The 26771-nt window shown below is 36.0% G+C and overlaps 1 protein-coding gene across 3 annotated transcripts in view; it reads right to left on the bottom strand.

Annotated features, from left to right (window-relative positions):
• STAG2 (stromal antigen 2) overlaps positions 1–26771 on the bottom strand; it is a 43348-nt gene continuing 16577 nt past the window's right edge. The window contains exons 12-33 of one of the 3 annotated variants that reach the window (XM_009275294.2): positions 26406–26513; positions 25468–25579; positions 24711–24828; positions 22532–22635; positions 21571–21663; positions 21288–21377; positions 20042–20245; positions 18481–18551; positions 18056–18143; positions 17872–17952; positions 14597–14689; positions 12012–12186; positions 11463–11602; positions 10190–10291; positions 7861–8009; positions 7186–7314; positions 6630–6835; positions 6012–6201; positions 5813–5896; positions 4103–4229; positions 3689–3766; positions 1–826 (exon numbers count right to left, since the gene is read on the bottom strand). In XM_009275294.2, coding sequence (XP_009273569.1) covers positions 803–826; positions 3689–3766; positions 4103–4229; positions 5813–5896; positions 6012–6201; positions 6630–6835; positions 7186–7314; positions 7861–8009; positions 10190–10291; positions 11463–11602; positions 12012–12186; positions 14597–14689; positions 17872–17952; positions 18056–18143; positions 18481–18551; positions 20042–20245; positions 21288–21377; positions 21571–21663; positions 22532–22635; positions 24711–24828; positions 25468–25579; positions 26406–26513 — 2566 coding nt within the window. In that variant the 3' untranslated portion in view covers positions 1–802. The other 2 variants (XM_009275292.2, XM_009275293.1) reach the window with 2 other exon arrangements.

Genomic DNA, 26771 nt, shown 5'->3' on the forward strand with positions numbered 1-26771 from the left:
TTTAGAATTTTTCTGCAAACATACTACAATAAGCTTCTTTTATTTGGAGACAAAATACAGTGGCACTACTGGAAGGAATTTCACAACATTACATTTTTCTTAAAGGACAAGCAAACTTTCAGGGTTGGTAATGGGCAAGCATGACTGAGATCTGTTACTTTCTGGTAGTTCATAGTCTATGGACCCTTCTGAGAAGGCTAGCATGAAGCTTTTGGAATAAAAGTGTGTTTTAGATTAAAGAGCTGTTAAAATTCTGCTTTATGTATTTTTTTTTCCGTGATTAATTAATACAAACCTTCTGTTGCTGAAGTTTGCATTTAATTTAAAATACTGACACTCTTCTGGTTCTATCACTGTAAGAAAACCAATCCATCTATTATTTCAGTTCATGGATGTAAACAGCAATCCAGCAGAGCTCATGATTATTTAGTATAGCCAGCAAATGTATAGAGAGGGGCTCAAATCTGTACCAAACACCTCTCAGACTGTTAGATTAAAACTCTGAGGGAATAGTTCTTATGATCCGGAAATAAACTGATAGCACATAAATAAAATATTGATTTTTTTTTTTCCCCAACAAAAAGTGTAGCTTATCCTCAAATTGTTTACTTGTCCTTTACATTTCTTTTTTTTTCAGGCAAACAAAACTGCCCCTTCAATGCACTTGATCTTGAAAGCATGTCATTCTCCTTAGAGAAAAATCTGTTCAGAATTTCACTGTATCTACCACAATTTTGTATTGAAAAACTTCCTCTTCCACTTAGAAAATGACTTCACCACTGATTTATTTGCTGCTCTGGTATTAAAACATTGACACCCCAAGAACCTAAAAAAAAAGTTAGAAATGGTGTCAATTTGTAGTCTACTACACATTTAACAAAAACAAAGCAATTAGTATATGATTTAAGATTAAGACACTTCAAGATATGTTAAGGCATTATAAGTTTATTTTTCTTCCAAACCAGATTCACCACACTTTGATTTATGTAATAATATGAAAAGGGCACCTCAGCATTAGAAAATATCTTTCCCACACTTGACATTAACTAGATCCAGTAGGAATGTGATAAAGACTGTGCTTTAATTATTTTAGGTAATAACTGCAAAATAATTTTTAGTCAGTTGCCTAACTGAGACTTCTTTGACAATGGCATTCTATAGGCCTTAACTTGAAATCAAGTGTGTAGTTTCCAGCAACTAAGCCTGGGACAAAACACTCTATATGCTCACTGCTGCTGCGTCTGTGTTCATAAAAACAACAGGTCATCTCGCAGCAGCCAGCCAGGACACAAACTTAGTATTTCCTATTAAATATCTCAACTCTGTCAGGAAGACAGCGAAAAAAATCAAACAATAATCAAGTAAAATCAAAATACTGTCCTTCAGGAGACTGTGTGATTAAGTGAAGAAAAAGCTTTCCTGAAACGAAGAATCAGTTTCCACTTCCCATGTGGGAGCAAGCCATATATAGCTTTCTATGCCAATGGAAGTAGGTATCACCACTGATATGCCAAAACCTCAGAAGATCCAGATCTTTTGACTGTCCTAGCTTTTATAGGACTTTATAAAATAAGAAAGAGCCATGAGAGAGTTAATTTTCCTGAACCTTAACACTGCTGTTCACATTTATCTGTTTACAAACCAATTTTTACTGTTCTTGGTATTAAATTCACTTTAGATGCATCATACAATATAGCACGCTAAGACACAACTGCCTCTGGTGCCAGCAATAACTGGACACATCAAAAAATGAGAAGACAGACTAAAATTTTGATCATAAACCATGTGCATCTGAATAAATTAAACAGCTTTATTATGTCTAGGTCTATTAAAAACAAGTGCAACAACTCCAATCATAATGGACCTCTGAAATAAATATATGAATAAAGTAAATTAACTTTATTCAGAGAAGGTTTTTTGCATTTATGAAATTGGGTTTTTTACATTTAAAATACTGACAGAGAAATTCAGCTCTGATTTAATAGGGGTTGTCTCCTGAACTATTAGCAGAGCTTTCCCCACTTAGGCAGTTAAATTCGTTTAGGTGGGGTTTATGCTAAAGAGCAGCTGGGTTCTGCGATGCAGCTGTTTTCTCCAGTCCTGCTTCCAGGATCACCACCCTTGCCGCGTCCTGCCCGGGAGGAAGGTTTGCTAGATGGTGCCCCCTTGACCGTACCAACTCATTTCAGTGCACCACTGCTCCCTCCTTGCAGAGGAGCAGCATCCAGCTTGTTGTGCTGGCACACTGAGGCAGGCCACCGCTACGCTCTCGGAACAGGCTCCAAAAGCTTGCAGAGCAATGCGACTGTAACCGGCTGCCATCATGTGGTGATACTCCCACAATGCAGCTAAGGAGTGCCCAGCAAATCCTGGGCTCACAGGGGATGATGAATGAGAAATAAAGTAATAGGAAAGAAACCTAGCTAACTGTAAACCTATTAAAACTATTCTTAATTAGTTTTAGAAACTGAAAAGCTGAAAGGTTTCTGAAATCAATGAAATGCACCTGTAGAAGACCAAATTTTCAGCATTGTCAGAATAAAAAAGGACTGGTATTTCACAGATCGATCAAAAATCGAGAAGGGGAGAGGAAGAACTATTTTAAAACAGAACGTCAGAAAACAGGTGATATACTTTCTTGATGTTACTTCAAGAACAGAACACACAACAGCTAGATGCACAACCTAATCTGATTCATTACTACTAAAGCAAAGGCCTACTGGTACAAAATATATGGATTTCCATTTAAAACAGTATTTCAGACTTCTTTCTCCCATAACAAGAACAGGTTCACGCTGCAACGATACTGTAAAAAAATACATAACCGTCTTCCAAATTCCACCAAGCTGTCCAAGATTCCCAGGAAGCCTTGTTGCACTGTCCTCTGCTGGCTTGCTGCAGCTTGTTATTTCCAGTGTAATTTTGTACCAGCTACACAAGGTCAAAAATGGCTGCATACATTACAAGTGGTTCAAGACAGAAGGAATCCCTCATGCAGATTTTTAAAAGAGAATAGAGACTGCAGATTTATCAAGTCGGAAAAAAGGGCAACTGCAAGCAGAAACTACAGACTTCGGATGTTTTGGACCTAAAACTTTATATGGAAAGAAAAAATACCTCTCATCTCTATAAACAGGTATCTGTATTATCTCTATTTTCTCCATTATCTTACTTATGCACAAAAGTAAATAAGCCAATTTAAAAAAAAACAAAACCAAACCAAAAAAAAAACCAAAACCCACAATGCAAACCATCCAATGCTGACAACTGGTAATGACAGAGTCACTCAACTAAGCTCATCACAACAGAAAACTTGCCTTAAATATTGTGTATGCACAATTTTTTTTTATTTTTTTTTTTAAAAAGCTTTTTGCTAAAAACCTCTGCAAGGGTCTTTTCCATACCAGACGTGTTTTCTTCTCAGATTCAAAGGATTTTGATTTTTACATAGCTACATATAAAGTATTAAGAACAAAAATCCTATGAACTTGCAAAGAACATTGACTACCTTAGAATTTTTGAAGCTGAATTACAGCATAAAGTATTTCACTGCCTGTACCAGTCTGCCAAAACAAGCTAATGAAGACAACCTAAAGATTGCATTCTTTCCATTTAAAATTTGGAGTAAGAGAGTATTGTAACCTTAAGACTGATTTTACATTATTTTCCTCTTAGTAAGTTAACCTACCGATTCATCCATGATTGAAGCGGGGTCAAAGAAATCTGGTTTTAGTTCCATTCTTTCTCTCCTGTTCTTTGATGGTGGCTTTAGAAAGCAAGCAAATAAATGTGTTAACTGTAATTTCAGAAAAAAAGAGTTTTTAAACTATAATAAATGAAGCTGAACTCTCAAAGGGGTAGGAATTTACAGGGGATAAATGTTCATCTCTCACATTATTATTACAGGAAGTGTTCTTGCTTTTTGTATGGCAGTTTGAACAGATGACACTCGTATACAGATAGTGGCATAGCCGTTTAAGAATGCAGAGATCAGTAAGAATGATTTTTCTGTTTCACCAAAAGGAAAATTTGATTCAAATATCCTACTTTAAAAGTAGAAATACAAATCCAAAATCCACTAAAAAGAAAGTAAATTTCTTACTAGGTCTATGTCCATGGTGTCAAAATCCATGCCTTCATTGAGATCTTCAATCCGCCCTTCTGATGACATCATCACATCTTCAACAATTGGCTCTTCATCATCTTCCATTAGACTTGTGCCACGTCGACTGAAATGAAAAGAAAAAAGCATACTGTTTAGCACAAAATCAAGTTAAGTTTTATGTGAATATTTAAAAAGCTAGCGTTCAGTAAGGAACTGCCAACGAATGATAATTCCATTAGATAGAAAAGAAATTAAGGAATTAAATAAATGCATAACTACTATTAAAGACAGCTGTTATTTAACCAGCCAGAAGATACTAAAAGAGTGAGAGAGAACAACTAACAAAGATCAACTTATGGAACTTTGTGGTACATCTCTAAATGGGTATTCTGAGAGGCTGCAGGAATTGATAAGCAGCTCAAACCCACACCTAATTCAGAGATTTCCGTGCAAGTATTTATGCTCAAGTGAGAAAGAATGTAAGTTTTGCCACCTAAAGAAAAATTGTTCCTGCCTTATGACAAGGCAAGGAAGAACATCTTTGCGATAAAGTGGATGCATAAATCCATTTTCAGACAGACATTCTCACACAGTCCTTCATCCTCTTTCCTCACAACTTCTACATGCAACATCAGACCTTACGGGAAAAGTGAGGAGTCATTCTAATTATACTAATTGGTGTCACTATATTTAAAAAAAAAACCCACCACCTAAACTATATTGCATGAAGTACTGGTATTAAAGAATTAAAAACAAGTTGGGGAAAGATGTAAAGCTCCTCAATATGTATGTCCATGGTTTTAGTTTACAACTTGTACTTTTCTTCTGTAGAACCACACAGTCTTCACTAAAGCAGAGAACTTCTAAAACTAGTCTTCCCCTCCTCAGCTAAACTACCTCTGGAACATAATTTCATTAGCGTGCATGTCAAAATGACCACGTGATGAATCACAATGAAGTAAATGACACTACAGTAAGAATGTATGACCTTCTGAAGGACAACATTCATTTAAGAAACACTAGACTGTCTTCATCTTCGTTCACAATATTGAGGACTTCACAAGGTTTTTGTGTGTTTGGGTTGGGAAGTTCTACAAAACTGGTACTACAGGATTCCTCTCAACTTTGGTGTCAGTTTAGGTCAGACAAAATCTGTATCGATCACAGAAATGCCGAAGACAGCAGTTTCTTTAAAAGGAATACTTCTTTTAAAATAAAAAAGCAGCTGAACTCTAAACGTACAACTCAGAAGTCAAAGGAGAAAGAAATAGTAGAATTAAACTGAGCAGAAACTTTCTGCTTCACACATTGAACTCCTATTTTAAAACTCATTTTTGATGTTCTAAAAATGATTCTGCAGTTAGGAATACATAAAGATGATGTTTCACATGTTGTATCGATTATATATATCTGCCACAGATAGCATTCAGTTCAACAGCTAGTTCCCTTTATTACAAAGTTCACTACTATTTAATTTTTCTGGAATTTAAGTTCAAAAATAAGCAAGAAACCAAACAGATCTATTCTGCTAAAGGCATCACCATGCACTTTTACCACTGCTTTTCTAAGGCAACTTAAAATTTTAAGACATAGGAAAACATTACTCAAGAACTAGAACATGTGCCCCTTTTAAAAGATACAGGAGTAACACTGCATTTAATAACCACCACCCCCAAACCACTGAAGGAACGTTTCACTCTCACTCACATAGCGTGTTGCAAGTTGGTTCTCAGCTTGACGTAGTTCATCGCTGCCCTCTCCTGTTGTTGTCGCGCGGCTTCTTCCTGTTGCCTTTGAGCCAACATCCACGTTACTTGCGTGCTTAAAAAGACCATTATTCTATTTTAAACATGAACTGGTTCTGTGTATGAACACTAACACAAAGCAGACCTACTCATCTACGTACTTGTAATCGAGTGGAGCTTGGTGGTGTTCAGGCTGCATAGGATAGACACCCATATAACTTTCTTCAGGTCGCAATCTCTTGGGCTCCCTCATTATTGTAGAAGTAAGCTGAGGTGTCTGCATCATGACTGGTGTGTGCATTGTCTGCTCCCTGTTCAACCACATACTGTCACTACTGCTGCTTTCTTCAGCTGGAAGGAAACATAGGACATCAGTAAATTTTTTCAAACTAGTCTAAAATCGAATGTTTAAACATGACTTAAATGCATGTACTTTCTGCTTACTGAGAATCAATGTCTTTACTTTTTGCCACGAAGTCTTACGTGTGCCCCAAAAGGCCTGGATCTATAACCACTGGCTAGAGTATTCAAAATACTTTTGTATTCTGTGACTTAACGCAGCGTAGTGCCTTTATTTCCTTTTGTGAATCAGTGTTATGTTATTCAGACTCTTCAAATGAACAGTTTTCCCACTAAGACATATACATGCACAGAAGTTATCCTGTTTTAAAAAAATACATTAAAGCATACAAATTCACTCAAGCTAACAAATAGGGATTGACATGTGTAGCTTACAGGAATATCTACTCTAGTAAATTTTAAGATGAGAAAAGTTCTACCTTCAGGTACTTTCCGTTTCCCTGTTGCTGGCTTTGTCTTCTTATTTCTTACTGTAGATCCTCGACTACTAATTCCACTAATCACTGACATAGTATCATCATCCCCACCAGCTAATAAAGAGTTTCTGTAGGACATGAGAGGAAGCCACACATCTTCTCTTCGTAGAGACATCTGAAAGGTCATAAACTTCTCCAAGTAAACATACCTTTAAATGGAAAAAATAATTACAAAGATGCAAAATACCTGTAACAAGATGTTAACATACCAAGATAAGTAAGTACTGAAATTAACACCCAATGCTCCTCATCTAGTTAACAAAAAGGCCTGACAACAGCAAATCCAGAATATGATTTCTGTTCATCCACTATAAAATGAGAATAACAAGGATAAATACAATTTACCCTTTGTGATTATACTTGACTGCATTAGTGTAAAATTATCTTGATGTGCCGAAGATTCCACTTTAGGTGAATGCAATGCACATAAATATGTATTTATTCAGATGTCTTTTACGGTTATCATTACAAATATTAAGAATATTAAGAAAATACTTACACTGTTCTTTTATCTTGTCTGAGAAGTTTGGAGGAGAACTCACTCAGAATATCAAGAAACGCCAAATTTAATGGTGGGTGGCTCTCACCTTGCGGATTAGGCTCCTTAAAAGCAAATTCTATGCCATCCCTAAGAAAAAGTTTAAAATTAAGTCACATAAAGCACAAACAAAAGAAAAAGTTCTAAGCACTGGGAGCTATCAAAACTGAACACCTTTCCTCTACGTCAAGAAAGCAATAATTCAATGCTTCCGTATTCTGGCAAAAAAGTGAACACTATTCATAGTTTGAATCTGAACGCACTCTTTCTGTCATGATGCTTCTACCTTGCATTTCGAGCTTTCTGCACGAGGCCAACATGACCACCACTGACAATGAAGTGGATCAGTTCTTACTGTTACAGCTAAGACATTAAAAATACTTTTTCATGACAGCACCAACACTGCTATCATTTACAGGCTTATACAACGATGCTGAAGAACATCAACATTATTTAACATTTGGATTTAATTCAGGGACAAAACTGCAGTCATCTCCTAATTTATAAATGGGCTGTATCATCTCTAGTGCTGATGCATTTTGTATTAACAAACTGATTTTGAAAGACTGAAAAGGTATTTTAATGTTAGTAAAGAAGCTTTTAAAAAAAGGGAAGTAACACAAAGCACACAATTACTTGTGTAACATCGCAATAGCTTCTCTTGTTTTCAACTGATCCAGTCCAAACGTTAAAGCAAAACGTCGAGCAAGTTCCTTTATGCCACTGAATGTCGGTGATGATCTGTCAAAATTATAACCATTTTCTTGAATCATTTCATTGAAAAGCTGTATGAAATGAAAAGGGAGATTTCCATTTATTAAAAGATTATGCCAAACTTTGGACCAATCAACACAGAGCTAAGTTTCAGTAAAAAAGTGTTTTACAGTTCGTTTGGTTTTTTCTTAATTCGACAACCCCAAAAGACAAACATGGAGGTTTAGGAAAGCCAAGTCAAGGCTACTCTTGAAGAGTCTGCAGTTCAGAGTTAATCCTTGAAATGCACACTGTCCAAGCACATGTCAAACTAAGTACGTTGGATGACAGATTTCAGCACTTCCCTAAATGAGGTGTTCTAGAGTTGAGAATACTAAAAATTAATAGGATTCCCTGATACGTACACTAACAGAGAAGAAATAAATGGGGTAAATTCTCACCTGGCCTTTACTATTACAGTTTGTTAAACTACTACTTTCTAATCATTTTTTTTTTAATCTTTTCAAAATACAAGTACAATGAAGAAATTCTAAAGTGGAAACATGTCTTCAGGGAAGCTGCCAAAGACACCAGAAACTTTGCCACTGAGGATCAGACTTTTAACTATTCATCAATAGTTGGCAAAGCTGAACACTCTGAACTTTAACATCTTTTTCTTCTGTGATCAATCCTTTTCTTATCCTACTGAATTTGACCGTAATTCTCTTCAACAGCCAATTTTTCTGTTATTTTCTAATTTTGTCTAACACACTCACCCTTCACTCTCTCATATAACACAGAATAAACCAAAACCAGACTTACTAGGGCTATGAACATTAACTTGTCATTTATAGATACGTTTTGGCCCATAGTTGCATACTTTTATGTTGGTGTAGCTCACTGCAACTTAGTTATCTCCTTTATCCACTATCACTTCTAGTGTTTCTTCTCTGGTTAGGTTTTTTTTTTGTTTGTTTGTTTTTTTAAGAAGTTTTCCTGGAAGAAATGCTAGTTACATGTTTAACTTCACACATGGGGGTTTTTTTGTTTGTTTGTTTTATAATACTTGGGTCCCCTTGTGTTACTATTCTTATTGCCATATTAGGATTGTGTAACTGCCTCCCTGTTATGTGCGTAATTGTACTTACTGCATTCACTTCCTCCGTCTGCCCTTTAAAATATAAGGGGCTGGTTATTCATGAGACAGAAAAGACTAATAAGGATAGCATTTACCCAATATCACAAAAATTTGTGAACTCTGGTGAAAAGTCAGCAAAAAACGTAGGAGTATTTAGTTGCATATTTTATGTTGCAGTTCCACCAGCTACTTAAAGGAAAGTATCAAAAGGAAAGGCCTCATCCTCCCTTGTATTGACAATATTCATACAGATGAACCAGCTTAGGGGCTTCATTAAGGACTTTTTCCAGTTAGTTCTCAACCAGGATCAGTATCTAGATCTATATCCACTATGTTGCCCTATGACCTCTAGTCAAAAAACAAAAAGGTGTGGGGAGAGAGGGAACAAATTGGAGTACATTTTTCCTTTCAACAGTAGCAGAGATCTATGCTGGATTACAGTGATTTGCAGAGACATGGCTTTATTGTTCTGATCCTGTAAATAAGATCCATGCAGACGGTTCATGTGAGCAGATGAATCCGACTCTGACCTCGACTGAATTCATCAGGTCTCCACACAAACAAGCTCATTTACTGAAGAGAGCATTAAATAATGTTTTAATTTCAAAGATGGGTGAAGCCCCTACCAAACATTAAGAAATACCAAATTACTAAAACTTCCTATTACTTCTCAGAATAGTTTAAAAAAAAAAAAAAAAGGGCAAAACAAAAACCAAACTACAACAACAACAAAACCTAAAACAAAACAAAAACACAAACCCCCACCACGCAGGCAGGAAGTGTTCTCCCTTGTTTATCTGTTCATGAATAAGTAAACTAGCAGTTTCACAACACGTTTCTATTGTTTTAGAGTTAAGAAGGTATCACAGAGTTACATTCATTTCGTGTTTATCAGCCTCTCACATACACTTTTTGTAGCACAGTATTTGGTAAGTACAGGAAGACTTCTAGCAGTTTTTCAGACAGTTGCAGAAAATATGTTCTAATTTAGACCTATTTATCCCTACCTTCCATAAGAATTTCTTCATTAATACCTCACATTAGCTATTACAACAACAGGACGTGATCTATAACAACAGGACGTGATCTACAGTATGGAATTTCATGCATCAAAATATTGTAAATCATTCTTACCTGCTGCAAGCTAAGAATAAGCGTTTTAGCACACTGGATTTTGTCTATCTGTCTTGTTTTACTCATCGTTTCTTTAATAATATCACCATAGTCATTGTAATACTAGGAAAAATAAAAAAAAAGTTTAACTTTCGATTTTAGTTGAAAACATTACAACTAATTCTTCAGAAAACAACATCTAGGATTTGCTATTTAAAAATTAAATTGAACACTTTCAAAAGGAAAAAACCTAACATGTTCATGATTACATCATCAAAATGATACCCTAAAACACCTCCAAAAATGATAAAAAACCCTCAAATCAGAAAGAGTATATCCACTTCTTTTCATTCTTGTCGTTAGTACACTTTAGAGGCAGAATGACCTATTTATCTTCAAGGCCATGACACATTTGTTAATGACACGCGTTCACCCCTTCAGGGTACAAGATTAGAATCTAATCTTTTTAGTAACTCCTGTAACTCTGGTGGGGAGTTTTCTATTTTCTCTGCTGAAAGGAAGGACTTATGGATAGCATCATAGCCATTATTTTTCCAATGAAGACAGCTGCCCGTTCAGTTCTTTAAGTATTTCAGGTTCAATAAAGACCCAATTAGTTATTTAGAGATTCAAAATATATGTAGGGCACTCAGACAAAAGCAGGCTGCCCAAATTTTAATTTTTTTAAGGTAATCACCAAGGAGCAAAGCTTTATCATGTTCCCCAAATGAGAACTCATATTATTGTGCAGCTGTGAATCCCAGGAGCGAAGAAGGGGGTTTTATATTTAAATAAAATAGAAACAGATATAAAGATCGCTTTGTGGGAGGGGGAGGGAGGGAGGAGGCAGGCAGTGGGTAAAACTCAAAACTTTTTTTTTTTCCTCTTCTACAAAGTTTAAGCTGAAATTATTTGATGAGGCTAGACATCGTGGAGTTGATCTTTTTGAGAAGATTCTCAAAAGGCCTGCTAAACTAATAACTGAAAAATATAGCATCGATCAGGGTAAGAAAATAAATCTATTTAAAACAACGTACAAATAATTATCAGGTTTCCTTCCTCCCTCCCCACTACCCACACACTGGAACTGTGAAACTTATCTCAGTCATTGTTTCCCTTCTTACGGAAAAAGAACTTTTAAAGGCCTACGAACTACCAACTCTGGAGTTTTGAATTCTTCACATTTTGAATCAGTTATCTTGTAAGGTAAAAAATAATTTAAAAAATCCACAGCTACTGTATTCTAGTAGTTTTATGAAGTATCACTACTAGGCTTCATATATTGAAGATTTACCTTCATATATTGCTTGAAAATGTCTGCAGCTGTATTCATTTCCACCACAGTATATACAATGAGTTTACAGAAAGCTGCAAGTAGATTTCTTCTTTTGTGCAATGCTTCAATTTTGCTAGCTTCATCATCCTGCTGTCCATCTAGAAAGAGTTCAGAACATGAAAACTGTCGGGTTTAAATACTTCATATTTAAGCATTTACATATAAAGTGATGTGGGCTAATGGTCAGGATTCAGAAAATCAAATCTCAATTCTGATGGCAGTGCACTTCATTGCCCACTGACAAGTCTCTTTTCCTGATACAGAGACATACATATATTCGTGCCTATTAAACCAAACCTTTACCACGATTATCCTACATGTCCCCAAAACATAAAATGCTTTAATCAGCTGCTGACATTTAAAAGACAAACCTACCTCTGTGACCATGCACACCTCTCAATGCCAGAAAAAAAGAAAAGAAAAAAAACACACACAAAAAAGCATAGGCAAACAAATATATTAGTTAGAAGGCAAATAATATAAAGGAAACATAAGTTTTGTACAAACCTGCACTATTATTATCATCATCCTGATCAATGAAGACATGATCTAAAATAAAACTGAGTAGTTCAGATTGCAATGAAGAATCAGGAGTGTAAACAAGTGGCTCCAACATGTCACGTCCTCCTGTCATAATCTGATGACTGAAGATCATCAACACATCACACAGAATTGTGAAAGCCTATTAAAAAGAAACCTTAGTAAATACTTCCTTGGAAACTGGATTTTATTTAGAATAATGTATTTCTACTTAATAAAATACTTAGAGCCCAGAGGTGTACGCAGGCCACTTAAGTCCTAAACAACTACACAGGCCAACTGGTAGTCAAAGTGTGCACAGTTTCTTACAAGAGGTTGCTATATGAAGACTGGGTCTCCAAATAAAAATATTGCACAGATGAAGCCAACTAAATATCAAAACATTGTGAGATTACAACATGAGGAGCCTGAAACTCCCAAATTCTGCCTGATGGAGACTACATTAGGTCACTGGAGAACTTTGTGGATGCTAACCATAGTACAGTCTCCTTCCTTCTTTCTTTTTTTTTTTTTTAAGTTGTTTCAATCACATTTGTAAAACATCTAACAGCTGCAGGTCATTCAATCCCTTTAAATCCTAAAGTATGTTTTGTTTCCAAAAAAGCAACCACCTCTTCCTTTCGCTGGCTAACTTGTGCATCTGACATCAGATTTAAATGTCTGTACTCCACCTCCCTGGAAAGTTCAAATGTATCAGTACCTAGACTGACATTCTGCAAACTGACAGACCAAGGTAACACACTGCTTAGTGCTGCACCTCATCTCTTCGACTCTAATCTGTTAAGTACTTCCATTGTAACGAACAGCTCTGTTCTCTAACTCGTCAAAGCAAATATTACTAATTTCCTGGTCACAAAACCACATATGCTCCTCTGAAGTCCCTTGTGCCTTTTCATGAGATTAGAGAAGGAAAGCAGAACCACGGCTATTGTACTCTATGTGACTGAGGCAGTTCTAGTTTCTAGATCATTCACCTGAGTAAAAGGCTATATAAGTCTCAGAAAGAGACCCACTCACAGCTTCAGTAATTTTTGTTACTTGCACTTTCACACCCTACACCTTGTGATTTTGACACTAGATAGCTCTCCGACATAGAACATGCCTACTGAGTTCCAGGAACGTTCTTGTTATAACAAGAGTTTCAAAAGCTGCAGTTGTGTGACTTGGTGGACCAGATTTTAAACTTCAAGCTCAACCAGGTTATTATTACCTTTAGCTATCAGTAACCTGTGCTCTTCACTAGAACATGGAACTCCTGTGAGTGTCCTGGCTAGAGAACTATTTGACCACAGACTGGAAGACACTCGGCCCCTACAGTTTAACCTTTTCCATTGACCCTGTTACCCTCAGAACTCAAAGTATTTCCCAAGATGACGTCTCAATTCTTTTTGAAACAGAAGAAAAATAAAAAAACACCCCAAAAACCTTCATGCCTGCATTTTTCTTCAAAAAAGCCAGGACTTCTGTCTCCTGCTTCATGAAGTGTCAGGCACTACTTGCATGGACTAAATACCTACATATTTTACGTCTGAAATAGCCAAGAACTTAGTTCCAGCTAAAACTCTCCCCCACAAAGGACAACTGTATGAGGGACTGACTACAAAACTGGTAAAATGAAAACTGCTCACATCTTTTCCGAGCAGTACATCATTGTTGAGGCTTCCAAGCATTTGCTAGAATGGTCTCCAAATATCTCTAAACAATACTGTTAACAATTGACCAGTGTGTGATTGTACCTAAGGGTGACCACAAAAAAGAAATACCACTTCCCAACAATAAAATCCCCTAGGTTACAGTGCGTACATGTGCATGTATAAACACACACACACGCTCATGTTAAGTACCCGTTCTTTTTCTCCTGATTCAGAGATCCCCAAAATCCTGGGACTCTGAAGAACTGAGGAATATATTCTGCATGCAGCATCATGGTAAAGGGGAACAGACAGAGAAGTTGCCCCTCTATGTCCTCACAGGTTTACAGCAAGAGGAGGAAAGTTGTTTTCACAGCTCCTGAGTGGATGGGCACATATATGTCACAGTACAAATGTGGGAACGTAAAAGCATTCAAAGATAGAATCATAAAAAAAAAAAAAAAATCTCTTTTTTAATTTAAATAGCTGTCCCTAGCTCTTCCAGCTCTGAGTCTATGAATCCACAATCAGCTCCACTGGAGATGTCATGACCACATGGTAAGCAAGAGCTTTGAAAGGGAATTCTCCAACCTAACTTACAAACCAGAATGCTTCTACAGTGCGCCTGCCCAGTCACTGTTTAAATAAACAAACAAAACCCCCCTTTGAATAAGAGTTTATGCTGCCTAAAATTACTAGAAAGAATCAAGTTTAAATTGATTCTGAAATCCTACCTAAATTACCTAAAGGAGGGCAAGCATACAAGTACAGTATGTATTCACACTCAAAGGGCATTCAGCCTAAACATCCAAGACATACCACATTCCCACATAAGCACTAAAAGTATTAGCAAGAGGAACTTTTCAACTGCTTTAAAAGTATAATATTAGAATACTACAAGGACAAACAACAGTCACTAACCTGTTCCTTAACAGCAGTGTTTACATTGGTCAGGTAGTGTTGACAGATTTGACAGAATACTCTCATCTGCTTCTTTAGACGTAGAAGATCCTCCTTCAAAGAGAAGGATTTCATGTAACAGTTTTGCTTTTTCAATTTTATAGTCACATTTAGTGTATGCATTTTCACAGAGCTATCCACCACAGACCTCGTACATAGTTGTAACATTCAAGTCCACTGCATTATTTAAAAAAATCACTATTACAAATAAAAATAGCAATTAGCAACTTCCGCAATTTTGTCATCCTGTGTACCACAAAAAGAAATGGACGTTGGGATGAAAATAGTGAAGTTATTTATTAAAAAAAGAGTAACAAAAAAAACCCAAAACCAAACCTAAAAAAACCCCACCCCCACCAAAAAATACAACTCAGACCATAAAGCATTTTCTCTTTAAAATATCTGTATTTTCAACCTAGACCACAGATTTTAGGTAGCTGTTTATAGCTAAAACAGACATGGCTACATGGTATTATTTTATTTTTTTAACTCACTGCTTGGGGATAAAGTAAAATGTGAGATGATAGTTAGGGTTTTCTTCCCCTCTTCCATTTTAAAAAAAAAAAAAGAAAAAAGAAAAAAAAGTAGCTTTAAGTGTTGCAATAACTTCCAGAAAAGTAGATTATTGAGCAAATAAAGTATCAAATTGGTACAGATACCATCCACATGTGTGGCACAGTTGGTGTTACTCAATCATGTGAAGATTCTAGCCCATGTAGAACTGGGGAAGTCATATTACAGAAGACCAACTGTGTAACCAGCATCAGTCCAGACAAAGAAGAAATACCGCTGAGATAATTTCAAAAACTATCCATGCAATCTAAACCAAAACAAGTCTCTCCCTTCAAGAAAGCAGGTAACACACTGGACCAACGCATCATTTAATCTCAGCAGGAATCACAAAAGCAACAGCTGCTTCTTGACTATGAGTTTAAGTATAATATGATTTTAGAACACCTTCACTACATAAAACCTTTTCTCTCAATATTTAAAATTCAGATTACTATACTGATGTTAAGAGAATTGCACATGGGAATATTTTCTTTCCTTTATACAGAATTCTTTGTTTAAATTTTAATAAGATGTGAACTATTTATATAGTCTTTTATTTTAGCAGCCTATATTATGAAGCTAATTCCCATACCTAATCAACCTGTTCACAAACAGCACGCACGCAGTTAGCAGCTAATTTTGTCACAGAACAAAAAAACCAAAAAAACTCAACCAAACAAAAAAAATCTTTAGGCACAGTACATTTCCGTCACTTCTGGTTCTGTGCTTCAACTCCTTCGCTGTTATGTTCCATTGGCATTGACCAGAAATCAATGGAACTTCTGTACGTACCTGGTATATTTGGCAGCAGTCAACCAGTTAAATATAATAAAATAGTTGTGGTTCAAAAGTTAAACCTACGAAAGCTTTAATTTACCAAATTTTATTATGCAGGAGCAGAAAATAATCTCAATAAAGGACCACTTTTCAAATAAGTTCTTTTCATTCCTGCTGAAAGTACTACAGACTACATTTTACTGCAAAATAGCTAAGTTAATCTTCATTTCTAACCTAACTTTTCAGTATTTAGCTCCGCTTCTGCCGTCAGGCTTGTGATAAAGCTTTAATCACTATTACAAAAAACTCAGACTGCCTGTTTATCCTTTAAAGAATAAGCTAACAAAACCTCCAAATCCTTCACGAAAGTGGTTCTCAACAATCTATGTATCCACTTCATAGCTGGTATTTTTGGTTTTGGTAATGTTAGAAGCCGTTAAAACCTCGATGGTAAACTAGCAGTGTTGAAGAAGTTCACATTTATTTAACACACCTTCAGATCGTAATTATTGAATCAGTAAGGCCGCAATTATTCATTGGACTAATGAAGTCTTAACGTGATGGGGGGGGGAGAAGAAAAAACACCATGATCTCACAAAGGTGTTCTGTTATAAAAAACGTTAGTACAAGTTACATAGCATGCTTCTCCACTCCTGTATCTACCAGGAGCTCACACTACCACACCCTAAAATAAAGAAAAAAGAAAAAAAATGTATACATCCTCACATTAAAATGTTTATTGTGATAAATAAAAATTTTAATTACAAATTACAATTTATTGATTATAAATTATTAATGTCGTGAGTTCTGTTTTCTCCCTAGTAAATTGTGACATACGCATACAACTTTTTTCTTAAATTAATTATAAATATGGCAATCAGAGTGTTTAAAGAAACTGAAGAACTTATTTATTTCATCTCTGACATAAATAAAGGATGTGTTATCAGTAACTCCAATAAAAAAGTGCAACTCCAGTGTAAATTTCCAGTGAAAGAGCACAAAATGTACCCTTCTTACAGGACTGTAGAAGGCTTCCAGAAAAAGTATGTTTGATTATAACTTTTTTTTTTTAGTTAAAGAATTCATCAAGATGTTTCAGCACTTACAAACTCCATTCTAAACTATCTAGCCTTTCAAAAACCATCTTTTACTAGGCAGTTCGCACAGCAAACCACCTAATCACCCTCTTTAACCAATGCTGTCCAGTGGATACAAGAAACCTTAATCCTTCCTCCAACATTTTTCAAGAAGTGAAATTAGAAAGATGACATTTGCCAGAGCTTTGCCCTTCAAGATTACTATACACAGAACCAGAACACAGGCCCTCTTATTATTTCCTGAGAAAGTCTGAAATTTAACTTAATCTTTTCATGTCTTTATTCAACAATGCATTTAAAAGACTGATGAAGAGCAAAGTATGATTGTAACATACAGAGCAGTAAGAATACTACGGTAGCGTGCAAATTCTTATATCTCACTGACTTGGCACCGATACTTCACAGTTTGCAAACAAATTCAAACCCACTACTTGAGAGTAGTAAGACTGACTATACTGTGTTTTATAATTGGTATTCTACCCCTCCTTAGCATTGTTATTGTGCCAGACTAATAGATACTGCATTAATTTACTACAAATACTTTACAATTCTGTCAAATTAAAAATAATATTGACATTTAAATAATAAAAACATAACAATTTAGAGAAACACTAGGTTTAAAAGTCAAGCATTCCACTACTAAAACTATGAATTCAGAAGAACTTATTAGAAAAGCAATATTTAGGCAGGTATCGGTATTAAAAAAAATATATATTCTTAGTCTTAATTAATTCCATCACAGTTCCCACTTGATGACACTGCAGGTATATACAAATGTTTATTTACTAATACAACTGGAACAAGGCATACCTTTGTGGAACTGCTTTCAGTAATTTTTGCTAGCTGCCAAAGGATTACATAATGAGTACACTGCAGTGCATGAATAACAATCTGAAATCAAAAGGAAAAAATGCATTAGATGACAAAAGCCAATAAAAGACAGCAACAAAAGCTATTTATTGTTGTACCTAAAGCACACACTGTAACTACAGACCTGTTCTGGCATGTCTCCATTTTCAATGCCAGTTTTCAGTAACTTGTAGTTGCAGCCAAACAAGTCCCATCTTGATAGGTCGTGAGCACTGGAAGCATTAGAAATGAAGCAAAGATGTAATTTAACTAACACCATTTCTGCAATTTGACATTAACAACTACTGAAAGCTTAACTGGTCTAAAACAAACAAACAAACCCAGAAATACACCCCCCAAACCCAACAAAAAACACTCCCAACAACAAAAAAAAAACCACAAAGCAAAAAAACCCCCAGATTTCAGTGTGTCACGTTCTGCACAACACTCAATCATTCACACTAAACAAAAAACCTCCAAGTTGCATTAAAAAGTTAATATCAAATTAAAAACAAAACAAAAACCCCACACACCGCAAACCCTGACAGATGTTTGCAGAAGCCTACTTACTTGTGAAAAGCTGTGATTCTCTTCAGTGTTGACAAGACTTGATATGCATCATCTTCATCAGGTTCCTCCCCCTATTTAATAATCATATAGTAAGGTATCCTAAGCAATGTATGCTAAGCAAACTAGGGAACTTAACAAGATTTAAAAAACCAAAACCACCAAACCCTAAAACACCCCCCAAACCCAACCAACAACAACGAGAGAGCGCACGCTGCATCGAAATTATTTATAAATGACACATTTGGTTTTAGAAGAGTTAAAGAGTTTGAGAGAGAAGGCAGCATTCATGTTTAGAAATAGTCACCAGCACAAGGAGAAATGGGGGGGGAGGGGGGATATCTAGGATAGCAGAATACAATGTATTATGTAGGTGCTTCAATTTTCTCTGAAGAATCCAGCAGAGGCCACTGTCAGACAATAGATACTGGACTAGATGGGGCCACAGGTCAGTACCTCAATCTTACTTTAATCACAGAAAAAAGTCTTTGAGAGAGGTAAGGGAAGTGTTTTGTCCTAATTTTCCCACAAGTTCTTACAAACTTGCCTTTGGAGAAAGAAAAGGAGTAAAAAGGAAAGGGTCCAAAAGTATCTATTTAAGTACATAGGATAAACTATCAGAGATACTGCAAGTTCAATGCATTTTACTGTTCTGTAGTTGCACAACCTTATCAAAGCACTATGGATTTCAATGCTTTCACCGGGGTATTTGCCATTTTCCTCCAAGCCAACCATCTGACATTTCATTTCTTTGCTTTACCTCTCATTCTTTCTTTTTCTTACAAAGGAGGAAATAAATGGATTACTAGGCACATTTCTTACATAGTCCACATGTGTCTAGGGTTTCTACAGTGGAGTCCTAGTTCAGGCCAATAAGCAAGAAGAACAGGAGCAAAGCTTGATAAAGTATGGATCTGAGAAGCGTGGAGAATGAAGTAGTCAAAAAGACACTTCCCATGCTCCTTATCACAGATGAGGAGGAGGAGAAACAAGTTTTGTCTGAATGTCAGAGGTCCCACATAGTGAAGTTAAATACTGTATCAGAAAATTCTCACTCTTCAGATTAGCACAGTGTGGGAACAAAGTCATTTTTAAGCTATTAACTGCATCTGCTTGCATTCAGGAAGGGAGGGGGAGTGTTTTCTAGAGATTTTGATATTTAACAACAGCAACATGCAATCACAGGCAAGACTAGCAACACCAGTACATCTGAGGAGAATCCTAGTGGAATTACAATGCTACATCTCTCAAAAACATGAGCTTCAAAACCTAAAGGTGAAAAGTTTATGTGATTTCATAGTTTATCTGAAACTTATCTCAAATTCCCAAAAGACACTTGTCAAAAGGAGATTAAAATTAAAGACTCGCTGTCCTAATACAAAAGAACAGTCTGAGTTCACATAATCACAGCAATGATACTGTTGTATTATTGTGCTTGACTTAACAGTTTTGAAAATCAGAGGGAAGTTCCCATCCCTAACTCATTGACTTGCATAGGAAGGCAGAAAAACATACTGGAAATATTTACAGGGGCAGGAAAAGTTGATCTTGCACATTAAAATACCTCTTGCAGGAAGTCTTCAAGAAGTCGATTAAACTTGTCTGCCAATTCATCTATTAACTGACTTCTTGCAATGTCAACCCTGTTAAAGATTGTGAATTCTTCATTACAGAGAGCGTGGTATGTTTTTGAACAGGCTTCCAAAACATCTATATCTGTGTGCTTCTCCACAATATCCCGGATTTGTCTCAGTAAGGCATCCAAATGCTACAAGAAAGATGAAGCGTGGGGAAAAAAAATATGTATTCGTATATATACACACACACACACGTATTTTAATAAACCTTAAGGAATTTTAAAAGATAAATTCAATTTATTACTTTTGTAACTGTGATTCAGAACACAAAACACTTCTAGAAAGCTGTGGAGCTTCTGAGTAAATTAAAAATCTATTTAGCAAAAATTAAGTAGGAGATTGTCAAAGGCTAAAGATTCAATGCATTTTAAAAAGCCATTAAAAATTTGCAATTGTTGGTATGGTTTTATCTAACACTTGAATTTGCAATGACAACCGAACAACACAGAAGCATTTATCTCCCACTCACACAAACATTTATACATGGTCTTAAAAGCTGTATAATTGAAGATTTAGTTGCATAACACTCAAGTGTCAGCACTGAAACCAACTTCAGTTGTTGCTCACTGCTGCTCTATCAGTGCTAGCTATGCTGGCAACTAAACATTTTATTTCTTTTTTGAACCTAATGATTTCCAGCTACTTGCTTCACAGTACAGCAAAACAGTGCATCTGAGAAGGAGAAAATAAATATGAGAACAGCTTACACCAACTTCATCACCATAGCAGATAAAATGAGAGCAGTAACTACATAATTTGTGATCAGGTAGTTTTCCTCTTTTTCATGCAATGAAGATGGTGGTTTATTAGTTTCAGTGATCGGAAAGAGAAAACTTATCAAGCTGTTTCTACAATCTTTATCTGTCAGGCAGCATACCTCAAGCATGACCATAACCCAACAATAAATGCTCTCGCATGAAGTTCATGTAACTGGCAAGATTCTCTGTTAAAACTCACTAGACAGGCCTTAGAAAACTCAAACTTTCAGTATCTCTAAGAACAGCAGCCAGTCACAGCTCTGAAGTCCAAGTCTCATTCTCAATAAGGGTTACGATAAATAAAGTCTCACTTATACAAAAAAACGCACCTACAATGGTGACTGAAATTCCAGTGACTAAGTCTAAATTCTGGGTTTTCTCCTTTTGTGTTAAATGTTATTGAATGTTACCTTACCTTTTCTAATCGCCCTGTTGTATAAATTTCCAAATCAAAGTACTGTGGCAACTGCAATAAGTTGGTGACTTTTTCTGCATCTACAGAATACTGTAAAATTGACATGGAAAAAAGTTCAAATGCAAAAGTCTTGGACAACACAATTCGTTATAGAACAATCAAATATTAATAAAGACCAGTAAGAAAAAATGAAGACTTGTGCAAGCCATACAGTTAATTACAGAAACTATAGTTGTTAACATTTCAATGACAGTCCATCAGCAAGAAATGGAATTAAACCTACCTTTGCTAGCAACTGAGGAAGTGCCACTGCAAAAAGTTCAGTAATTTTTGTCCTGTCATCCAGCTGGGTTTTCTTTTCCTTTGCTGTCAGCACCTAAAATATTGGTATTGTGAGGATTTACAACTAAAAGTTGTGGTGCAAAGTTTCATTATCATTAATGAAATGAATATTAGGTACACAGACATTCTAATATCGCTGTAAAATATCAATGTAAAAAAAAAAAGCCAATAAAAAACCCAATGTTCAGCACTCAAAAAAATGCAATTCAAAGTTATGCCTAATACTATTGAGATTATCTTGAAAACAGAAGTGACAATCTAGAACAAAAGGTTTACCTTCCCTGCAACAAAATACCATCATCAGAATGCTTTTCTTGACAATGAAAGAACAGCAAACTTCTCAGCTTACTTAGGATTTTTGATGATATTTACTCAGTTCACATGTCAATCTGATCTTCATACAAGTTTTCAATCTGTACCTAAATGGGTTTCTTACCAAAAGCTGCACCAGTCTTGAAAGCAGTTCCCTTCCTTGCTTAATATCCCAGTAAAAGAAGGCTGCCTAAACTCTATATAATCAGAGAAAAGACTGTCCTCCTTCCAAAGAGACCATGAAGTATATTCCCTTCCCTCATTTTGCTCTTTCAAACTGAAAATAGTTTTAGCTTTCCCAAACATTGATTTTTGTTCTCCTTTCCAACCAATACTTCTTTCAAAATCAGTTTTGTATTACCTTTAATAGTAAAAACAAATGCAGTAGTCCAAACAGTATTAAGCACGTGCCAAAGTCCAGAAAAAGTGAACTAGCCAGGGTAGTCAGATACTGGAGGCTGTGGAGACCAAAGCTGAACTTCTGAATTCAGTCCCTTCAGCAGCAACAGCCTACCACCTTTTCCTTATTCCCACACTGTCCCCACACAGCCACTCCCACATCTCTAGACGAGTAGCTTTTTGCTTCCTACCCTTTTCCCTGTTCCTCTTCCCACAGGAGGATGACATTCAGCTGCTTGCCGAATTGTACAAAGCATTATTTCAATCAGTGCGCTTTCCTGTCTATCCGTTAAAGCTGAAATTTAAGAAACAGATGTTAATACACAGCTTGATTTTTCATTTTCCACAAGTATTAGTATCTAAGGATCAAAATATGTTTGTGTTTTTTTTTTTTAAAGAAAAAAAGAAAGGCATTTAGGCCAATAGCTCATTTCCAGGGATGGGTGTGACATGGGATAGAGAAGATAAGCACCTTATAAAATAACACAAGAAAATATTTAAAATTGAGGGAGTATCACTGGATGAGTCACAGGACAGGATGAAACAAATACCAAGCTTTATAATCATTTTAGTTCCTTTTCATTTTTTTAGAGGTCCATTTACTAGGACCTATGAATTACAGAATTATGCCAGGGGGCTTGTTTGGTTTTACTGTCATTAAAGAAATTACGGTATTTTCCATAGGGTAGTTTTAACGCTCCATAAATGAACCAGTTTCACAAGCAACTTAGTTTCTCTAAAGCCAGAAGTACAGCCTGAACCTGTGGAACAATAGGACAACTGGACACTGCATGCTTATTCCCTCTCTTCTCCCTCTTTTCTTCCCACCGTTGTTCTTGTGTGTCTCACTTCCGTACCAGAAGTGATCTCTTTCTACTCTTCCTCACATTTTATAATTAGTATTAGTGATTTATTATAGTCATGTAAAAATAGAGAATATATGTGGACTCATAAATGTAAGCATCTTATTTCCTTATAAATCAAGACTAACAGAAACTGCATAGCAACATAAAGATCTACGAAAATTTCTTACGTTCTTCTCCATTGAGAGGCTCCTCCAACAGAAGACTGTTCATACATTCCCAGTCCTTCAAGAGGTCTGTTGCACAGTCCCACATGCTGTCCACAAGATAAGCAGCATGTTCATGCAACTAAAATGAGAACAGAATAAGTATTTTTCTTTATCAGCAATAAAGTTCATTACAGAACTTGCTATAATACAGGGTATTTTTCTCGCTTGGCTCCTGTCTGTGGCAAAAAAAAAAAAAAGAAAAAAAAAATTAAAATGCTCTGTCTTTATGCCAGGTTGAATTTCTGGGCTTGCATAGAGGTAGCCTCAGGCAACCATTCTGCGAGTCTGACAATGAGGATGCAGTCCTGTAACTATGGCTGGTTGGAAATGTTGACAAATTGGAAAAGGCCTGATGTCCAAATGAGATGCTGTGGAAATGTACCATTTCGACAGAGCATTGCTTGGAAACAGGGACTCACCTTCAAAAAAGCGAAATAACTTGACAGTTGTAGCTCTCAGATGGGATTTGTGAGACCTAGGTTTGAATTCCTACTTTTTTTTATTTAGCCTAAGGAATGGACTTGGGTTTTCACAAAAATCTAATTTTAGTGTCCTAGCCAAAAGTCTATTAGCTATTTCGAAGCCCATCTCTGTTCATCTGTTTCTGCCTTCCTCTGTCTTTTGTGTCTTGCCGATTTTCCTTCTGTTTTTTTTTTTTTAAAGAAAAAAAGAAAGGCATTTAGGCCAATAGCTCATTTCCAGGGATGGGTGTGACATGGGATAGAGAAGATAAGCACCTTATAAAATAACACAAGAAAATATTTAAAATTGAGGGAGTATCACTGGATGAGTCACAGGACAGGATGAAACAAATACCAAGCTTTATAATCATTTTAGTTCCTTTTCATTTTTTTAGAGGTCCATTTACTAGGACCTATGAATTACAGAATTATGCCAGGGGGCTTGTTTGGTTTTACTGTCATTAAAGAAATTACGGTATTTTCCATAGGGTAGTTTTAACGCTCCATAAATGAACCAGTTTCACAAGCAACTTAGTTTCTCTAAAGCCAGAAGTACAGCCTGAACCTGTGGAACAATAGGACAACTGGACACTGCATGCTTATTCCCTCTCTTCTCCCTCTTTTCTTCCCACCGTTGTTCTTGTGTGTCTCACTTCCGTACCAGAAGTGATCTCTTTCTACTCTTCCTCACATTTTATAATTAGTATTAGTGATTTATTATAGTCATGTAAAAATAGAGAATATATGTGGACTCATAAATGTAAGCATCTTATTTCCTTATAAATCAAGACTAACAGAAACTGCATAGCAACATAAAGATCTACGAAAATTTCTTACGTTCTTCTCCATTGAGAGGCTCCTCCAACAGAAGACTGTTCATACATTCCCAGTCCTTCAAGAGGTCTGTTGCACAGTCCCACATGCTGTCCACAAGATAAGCAGCATGTTCATGCAACTAAAATGAGAACAGAATAAGTATTTTTCTTTATCAGCAATAAAGTTCATTACAGAACTTGCTATAATACAGGGTATTTTTCTCGCTTGGCTCCTGTCTGTGGCAAAAAAAAAAAAAAGAGAAAATTTTGCGAGCTCTCTGGTTCAACAGAAGCCTCTCTTCCCCAATTAACTTAAAAAGATTAATCCAGACCAACTGCTACAAAGAGTAGTGCTACAAGATCTGCCAAAACTTGAAGGGGGGGTGGGGGGTAGGTTGTGGGGTTTTTTTGTTTGTTTGGGGTATTTTTCCCCTCCCCCCTTATAAATCTCCTAAATCACAATTTCTTTCCACCTATGTATTAGCATAAAGAATGACAGACGAATATTTGTCAGAGTAGACAGTACTCAACACTGTGTACTGGACAGATTCTTCAAATAAACACAACCACACCAGTCTTTTGACCCCCAGGTTGCTCAAATAATAGGAAAACCAGGACAGATTCATGGTTATTAACCAATGAGTGGGGAAAAGAAAAACAACAAATTAAATAATAATTAAAACAAAACACACCAAAACAAAAACCAAAAAAAAAAAAAGAACAAAAAACCCACAAAACACACACCACAAAAACAAGGATATCCCTGAAACTCAACTTACTTCACTTTCCAAAAAGAAAAACACTAATGTCTTCACAAGATTAGCATTCGGACTTTGTCTTCCCCTCCTTTTAAGTATTCCATCGTCTTCAGGATCTCTGCGGCTGAAAAGCCTAAAGGAAAAATTATTTCAGGACAAGTTTCTTCTTCATTGCCTTTGCCACAGCCAATTCATATCAAGATATTGTTTTTTTTACAGACACACACTTAATACCTTGCTGCTTGGCTCCACATGTTATTTTGAAAGAAAATAAATGTATCATTTGAACAATTTCATATATGCTGAGTTGGTATTTCACTGACTGTTTCCAGTGGAATGTATAATTATAACAAAATACTTTACAAACATCAGTGATAATTGCAGGTGCTTGAGGTCCCATGCTCTTCTTTAGCAAACTACATTTTCTGAACCTCCCCCACATGAGACTTTAAAGCAGCAAAGAAATACTGGAAGAAGGTCTGAAAAGTATTAGGTGGAAACTCTATTTTGTTTCCCTACACACCTGATATATGTGTTGAATCTCTCCTTTTGTTGTTGGGGTTTTTTTTTCCTCCAGAAAAATGAAGAGGAGGAACTACAAATGGGAAAATACTCGTTATAATGCAAGCACTAAGGTACTAAACTACGTGAGCATTTTAAGATGTTTCACAGAACACAGGAAGGACGGGAAAGAAGACAGAGGAATGTTTTAATTATATTCCCTGTAGGTACAAGTTTTTAAAGTGCAGCCTCCAAAATTACTCTCTACTTCCCATTCAGAAAAACTGCAACAGTTCAAAAAATAAAGTAATGTCACATTTTCTGTAAGTTATTTCTCTTAAGGCCACTTCATTATTCAGTTTTTCCTTTTCTTAATTAAAACTAGTGAGAATCATAGTATTACTACACACACTGAAATCTACACAAACAAGAAGTTAACTATAATTTCTCCACCTTACTTTTTATAAAGAAATTCCCCTGCGGCAACTGCTACTGGCCGATGAGCTGAATAAACCAGATGGTAGACATTTTCACAGTCTTCTGCAGTCAGAACTTCTTCACTACTCCTAGGGGTGGAGATGGGAAGAAGGAAAGAAAGAAAGAAAGAAAGAAAAAAAAAAGCTGAGTCAACAGAGTATGAACTCTAATGAGGGAGATGGAAATGAAGGAGAATCTAAACCTTTTCCTTCAAGTTGTCATCCTAAAACCCAAAACAAGATAGCTTAGTTCCAAAGTCTTCCTAAAGAAAAATTACTGATAAAGTACGAGCGTTTGGTAGAAGATTATGCTGAAAAGTTCAACTACTGTTTAATGTTCAATACATC

Source organism: Aptenodytes forsteri, unplaced genomic scaffold (genome assembly GCF_000699145.1).
Source record: "Aptenodytes forsteri isolate BGI_AS27 unplaced genomic scaffold, ASM69914v1 Scaffold143, whole genome shotgun sequence".
Lineage (NCBI taxonomy): Eukaryota > Metazoa > Chordata > Aves > Sphenisciformes > Spheniscidae > Aptenodytes > Aptenodytes forsteri.